The sequence below is a fragment of the Orbicella franksi genome, chromosome 4 (assembly GCF_964199315.1).
Source record: "Orbicella franksi chromosome 4, jaOrbFran1.1, whole genome shotgun sequence".
NCBI classification, from domain to species: domain Eukaryota; kingdom Metazoa; phylum Cnidaria; class Anthozoa; order Scleractinia; family Merulinidae; genus Orbicella; species Orbicella franksi.
In genome coordinates, this window is record NC_138148.1 from 3,186,318 (window position 1) to 3,192,717 (window position 6,400).

At 38.7% G+C, this 6,400-nt stretch overlaps 1 protein-coding gene across 1 annotated transcript; it reads left to right on the plus strand.

The window, feature by feature from the left end:
- The first annotated feature begins 3,898 nt into the window (after positions 1 to 3,898).
- Positions 3,899 to 5,935, plus strand: LOC145484903 (uncharacterized). Its single transcript, XM_081463522.1, has 2 exons — positions 3,899 to 4,369; positions 4,814 to 5,935. The coding sequence occupies exons 1-2, from the start codon at positions 4,101 to 4,103 to the stop codon at positions 5,370 to 5,372; spliced, it is 828 nt and encodes a 275-aa protein (XP_081319648.1). The 5' UTR covers positions 3,899 to 4,100; the 3' UTR covers positions 5,373 to 5,935.
- The last annotated feature ends 465 nt before the right edge of the window (positions 5,936 to 6,400 follow it).

The window sequence follows — 6,400 nt, forward strand, 5'->3', positions numbered from 1 at the left end:
ACAGTGTTGCAAGTCTGCAGAATTCTATAAGTATAATTGCTTAATCGTGTGTAAATAAAGATGGCGCCTCCTTTAATATAATTCAGCATTTCTACGAAGTTCCACTTCGACTTCTGGCCGTCATTTTCTTCTTAATTTTCCGTGCCAGCGAAGTTCTTTCAGTATGAAGCTCAGTGTCGTTTCAAGTAGCTAGGCGAAAAGTTGTATTTTTGCGACAGTTCTTCCACGCCTTTTGCCTTTTTTCTTGCTTGTTTTGAAGGGACAAACGAAGTGTCCCAAAGACTATGATAGCCCTCGAGGTCTTTGTAAAGGACAAAGTTATGACTTTCCGAGAGTTACTGGTCTACCTCGAATTCAGGCTCGCCTTCACCGGCCGTCTTGTTTTTTTTTATTTGCCGCGCTTCGCGACAGCCAATCACAAGCGTTGAATTCAAATTTGTTGCGAGACAAGTCGTAGCTTCAGTGGTAATACGAGCAGCAAAACTAAAATTTGTTGCAGAAAGTAGAACTCGAGTCTACTTTGCGCAACTTGTTGCCTCAGCTTGCAACACTGTATTTTGCTGCGAGACAAGGTGGTCACAAACGTGGTAATACGCGCAACAATGTGCTTCAACTTGCAATGCAACAATGTTGCGAGACAAGTTGAAGGAAAATGTTGCCCGTATTACCGGACCTTTATTTTCGAATTCTACAGTTTATTAGCTTTAAAAGGATATATAGTTTACTGCGGTTTTCGTTAAAGCAGCGCGTAAAGAAAGCATTTTCCGGAAGGCACCCCTGAAGGTCTACAGTAACCTTAATAAATAAAGTCAAGAATCTGGGATATGATAGACGATTGATAGATAACCAAACTCGCCAAGAGATTAGACCTCTGCAGTTTTTCATTCGCGCGTTATCCGGAAAAAAACTTATTGAGCCTTGGCGGCCGTAAAGTAACAGAAACATCTGTCATTGAGTTTTGCAATTGAAACGAAAAATTATTACTCCAGAGTTCCGACACGTTGAAATTGATACTTCTTCTAGTGCAAGAATTGTCCAGTTAGCAAGAACTAAAGCGATAACTCATACTTTGACCTACGAAATACGAGGGTAAACCCATAGGACCCTATAGTCGGTTCGCCCCACTAATAACAACGGAATGTACAGAAAACGTGAAAGTAGTGATTATTACGCAATGTCTCGAAACGAAAACTATAAGAAGGTAAAATAGGAGGAGAGAGACGACCTTACTGATTGCGCCTTTTTCCATAAATGAACACTAAGTTGTTCACAAGTTTCAGAACAGAAATTAATTAAAAGAGATGTTAAAATTTATATAGAGTGTCCGTTAAAATATGCCGTAATAAAAAGAACTCATTTGTATACGCAGTTTTGGTGTTCTGCAAAATTATTTATCATCCATATTGGACGTTTGAATGGTCAGGATATAAGGCAGCCAAAACAATCCAAAATACGAAATAAGGTACGTAAGCGGTTTTTGGGGTAAAAAGCTTTAAAAATGCTTTGTGAGTATGCAAATAACTGGCGATAACAATAAAGAATACACTGGCAAAACAATAACATCACCCTGAAACCATCTGCTCTCTTATAACAGGAACTATTCAATTCCAATTAGTACTGGATCTCGGCTGAAATTAAACGTCTATTAAAAAACAGTCTACCGTGATCGTTAACGCATGATACCATATTTGTAATCGCACTGACTCATTTAACACACAATTTTAACGTGTTGGTAACAACTGCAATTCCATGTAACACCTCTAATGTAGAAACACACTACTACCATTAAGTCTAGTTTTGCAATTAAAAAAAAAAGAAAAAAACACAACAGCAAGGTTACGCAAAGTTTTATTTCTAAAGGTTCGTATTTTTATGGTTTAAAAATATGTGTCTGATTCAGGGACTCAGCGGTTTATGTCAGTCCCACGAAATGGTTTGTTTCCCATCGCCATGTTTCCTGTAAAAGTGAAGCGATGGGTTAAATTAAAAAATAAAAAAAATTGACCTCAGAAATAGCTACAAGTTAACAACAACTAAAACGTACGAAGACGTGGTTATAGTTCGACGCGAACACACGAATGCAGAGCAAAAGAAGAGCAATCGAGGGGCGATTTGCATAACTTCAACCTCTCCAGTCGAGCGGAACAACCGAATGCTCGTACGCGTAGTCTATTATGAGACTGATTTAGAAGTCAGAGTTACTTGAATATGTATAAAGAAGACCCGACGAATGGCAACAGGCCATGAAGCAAAACCATTTTTTTTTTTTCAGTTTTTCAAATCATCTGTGTCGGTCGGGCGATGCGAGAGAGATTTTGAGAAATGAGATTGATCACGCATAACACTTTTCCAAACAGATATTTTGTTTATCAAATTGATCAATACGGAATGCTGAATTTTGAATTTGTATATAGTGATTTTGCAGCCGGATTTATAAAAAAAAAAAAAAATCAAATCGTTCGTTATTGTTTAAACTAAGAGACTATCTATATAACCAAGGTAACCGTGTACCTTCAAGGGTATCTGCAGCCCGACGGAGTAGAGCCTCCTGATCACAGCACTGATACCCTAAATCATATCAAATAAGAGCTAAAATATTTGGTTATGCAAAAATATTATTAGGTTTCCCGGAAAATGAATTATCGAGCAGGTTTCGAGACGTCTAAACTCGAAATTATAAATCAGCTTTCTTAAGTTCCAGCTGACTCAGCGCGATCTTTTATATTTTGGGAGTTTTTTTATTTTTCTCGAGATCAAGAACGCAACCACTTAGAAAGCTTGTTGGGGTTTCCACAATTGCTGTGAGATGGCTTGGGAGCGACCTCGCGGAAATGACTTTTGGAAATAATTTTAAGAATTGTCAAATTCTTCAACACGCTTTTGCTGGATATAGAGTAATGTTTCAACTGACCCTGACCAAATTTGTCTAAAATCGGACAAATCAAGTTAATCTGACTTTTAACTTGTATAAGTGTCCCCATCCAGCGAAAATAAAGTTTTGTGGAAATTAACAGCGCTTGAAAATAATATCACCGAACAAACAAACACAGCCCTCAAATCCATTAAAAATTTTTTACTGAATATTGACTCTTTTTGAATTTGCTTTTCTTTTTGTTATAGCTCATATTTAAAAAGTTTATTTTACGGAGAAAAACGAAAAGAAAGAGAAAATTTTCAACTCCGAAGACATACGGTAACCCTTAAAATATGAGTGTTAAGACATCAGAGCTGAAACTGTGGGCTGACATCGGGATACTTGAAACCAACTGTGGAGCGAAGTGCATTGTTTCGCTTTGATTTCAGGTTACAGGAAGTCTTAACTTTAGGATAGATCAATCGTGACTTTGCACCTCAGTTAGAACAAAGGATCTTTTTCCTCTTATATAAACAGGATGTTATAAAACACACGTGAATAATAATTAAGTTGTTTACGAAGGAAAGATCTGCAGTAAGAAGTTGAAAATATTAATTTTACCAGTTTGATTGGAATTTTCCCGAGTGTACTTTGTTGGATTTCCCCGACCTTTCCATTATATTTTGCTTTTAGATTTCCCTGGTAAATGCATTTCCCGAAAGGAAAATGTAAACAGTGCTAAACGCCCTGAAGTATTAAATTTATTCATTTTTACCAATCATAAAATGATATTGTCGCTTTTCTGTTCATAGCATTAATCATATTAATCTGAAATATTATAGACACAATCAATATTCTGTGGCAATAAAAACTCATTCCAATCGAATGTTTATTGTTAGCTGACAGAAGTGAATACTAATAAAATTAATTCCTTGTGACAAGTTATCGTTAAAAGCTTTTAACACTAAAAGCTGTTCGCTTGAAGCCACCAGCTATATCAACTCGCGTGAGCGGAACTCAATTATTTCATATCCGGAAAATATCTATTGTTTGACTTGCAAGGTTTGACGCCCGCCAGGTGAACAAATATTTTGAACATACCATTTGATGACGCTTAATTCCACGTCAGCAACCTAAAGGGAAATTTTGTGTGGAATCAACATAAAATCTAACGACTCTGCTGAACGCATCCATTTCCAGTGAGGGTCTGTGGCTGAACATTGTGCCTGAGAGAAACCCAACAGCCATGATGTCCATGCTTCAGCTTGCGAGCTCAATTGTCGCCATTCTGTTCTCCATAGCAGCCACATCTGCAAATCAAGGACTTCACTTAAAGAGTCATTCCGAGGCCCAAGTCGAAGGATGCTACATCCACAATGAAACCATGGGTGTTTGCTTCGATATTGGCAAAGGCCACATGAAGTTACTGAAGACAACCGGGGAACAAATATTGCTTTACAGAGAACTTGGCCCTGAAATGTTGTTCTACCAAGTGTTGGATCAGGCTTTTATCGGGTAAGTAGAATCAACACTATAGAGATTAGTTTATGCATGAAATGACACAGTGGCGAATATCTGAAATGTCTCCATGTAGCAGCTGCCTTGCATTTTTATCACTACGTAGACATCGATCTTTTCCTCCGTAGATGCAAAGGCGTTTTTCGCGGCTTTCCATAACGAACGTTTCGAACCTCTCTCGAGGAGAGAGGGCATCGAGAAAAACCTGCCAGACAGAGTTTATATACTAACATGTTGTATAGAGTAATTTTAAGCCTTGTCATCTTAGCAGACCCTTTGTGGGCGCTCGTTTCTCGCTTTTGTCGTTAATTCAAGAGAAATACTGAGTACTCTATAGTACTAACAGTACTATACAAGACATTAATACTGAAGACTAAAACGGGAGGAAAACTGATAGCAAATTACATGCAGATTTTCTGAATGGAATTTGTGTTTTTTTAGGCATGAAGGTTCTATGGCTTACGTTCCCAGTGACGTTCCCGAAACACCAGACGCGCGGCGAACCTTTTTAAGACGACAAAAAGGAATGGCAGAATACGAAGCTCTGAAGAGCCATTACCAACAAGCCACGAGTGAGTTGCACTATGTTCCAGAAGTCCAGCTACTGGAGCGAGCATTAGCCGCGCTGGGTGACAACTCCGCAAGGCTGGAAGTTCTCAAGTCATTCCACTCCCTGTGCTTTAACTTACTCAAGGCCTCCGACGTAGAGACACCGCCCGACCTGAAAGCTCCGTATGACTTAGAAGATGGTTCCATTGATGGCGAAAGGCAGAAACGTGGCTGTGCAAAGCCAACGAGAAACAATTGCCGCGGATTATGCGGCAAGGGATGCTCGTGTTGGAAGTGGTTTTGTGGTGACTGCTGCTGGCATCGCGGCTGTTACGAGCACGACCTGTGTTGCAAGAAGAAACCTTACAGTTCTTACTGCCTCGTACCAATTGGCTTAAGATGCTCTGGATTTAGTGGTTATAAGAAATGCATGAAGAGCTCTTGGTGGTGATACAGGAGGTCAGGCGATAAAGAAGTGCGGGGATCAAACAAATAATTTAAAAGTAAGGGAAACTGATTAAACCGTAGATTTGACCAAGCAACTTTATTTGTCCTGGAACGCTCAACTACATCCGTCAAGTAGCTTCCTCAAGATATGTTTCTTTCGCCCAATCTGAAGAATTTTGTGATTTACCTATGTACCTTTGACAAGCCAATAGCCTTGCCGGCCAAAGCCGTTTTTAAGATTGCATTATTTGTCAGAATAGAGCTTCCTCGATCAAAGGCTCTGCGTCTTAGAGAGCTTTTCATTTTGGCGTGATTTTTGTTTTTGTGTGAGACACTTGCTCAACTGAAGGAAATTGTGACGTGATTTAATAAACATAATTAAAAAACCTGGTTGTAATATGTGTAAATTTAATTTTCATTAAAGCTTCAGTAAGGAAAACACTGGCATGAAAGGTTTCCTCGATGTAGTAGATCTCCTAGAAATTTACCATTTTACTTTAGTATACTGAATTTCCAGAGGTGAATATGGGAATTGGACATTCTGATTGGTCGAAAAGCTCGGCATGATGACGCTATATTCACCCCACTAGAGCTTGGTTACTAAGCTCGCAACCTTTGTCCATCTCGGGAAGTAAACATGGCGGACAGTTTTTTTTCTCTTTTTGCCTTTCTTTCTTTCTTTCTTTCTTTCCTCAATTACAACAATTACAATTCTTTTTTCAACAATTAAGTTGGATCTACTATTTCTCTTATATTTGACCACCACACTAATAGATCCTGATAAAAAGTGGATGAAATGTTTGTCTGGTTTACTTAATAATTACACTGAAGTAGAAAAGGACCCCCTTGATTGTCCAAAAGATAATTGAGGTAAGACTTCCAAAAACCTGACGAGTCCTCATCCGTAATGCGCATTAGCCAGCTAAACGTCAACGCTTTAATCATGGTTTCATAATCTATCATTTTGAGGCCACCTTGCTCATAGGGTGCATCCGTTGAACTTCGAATAACTTTATCTTTCCCGTTCCATAG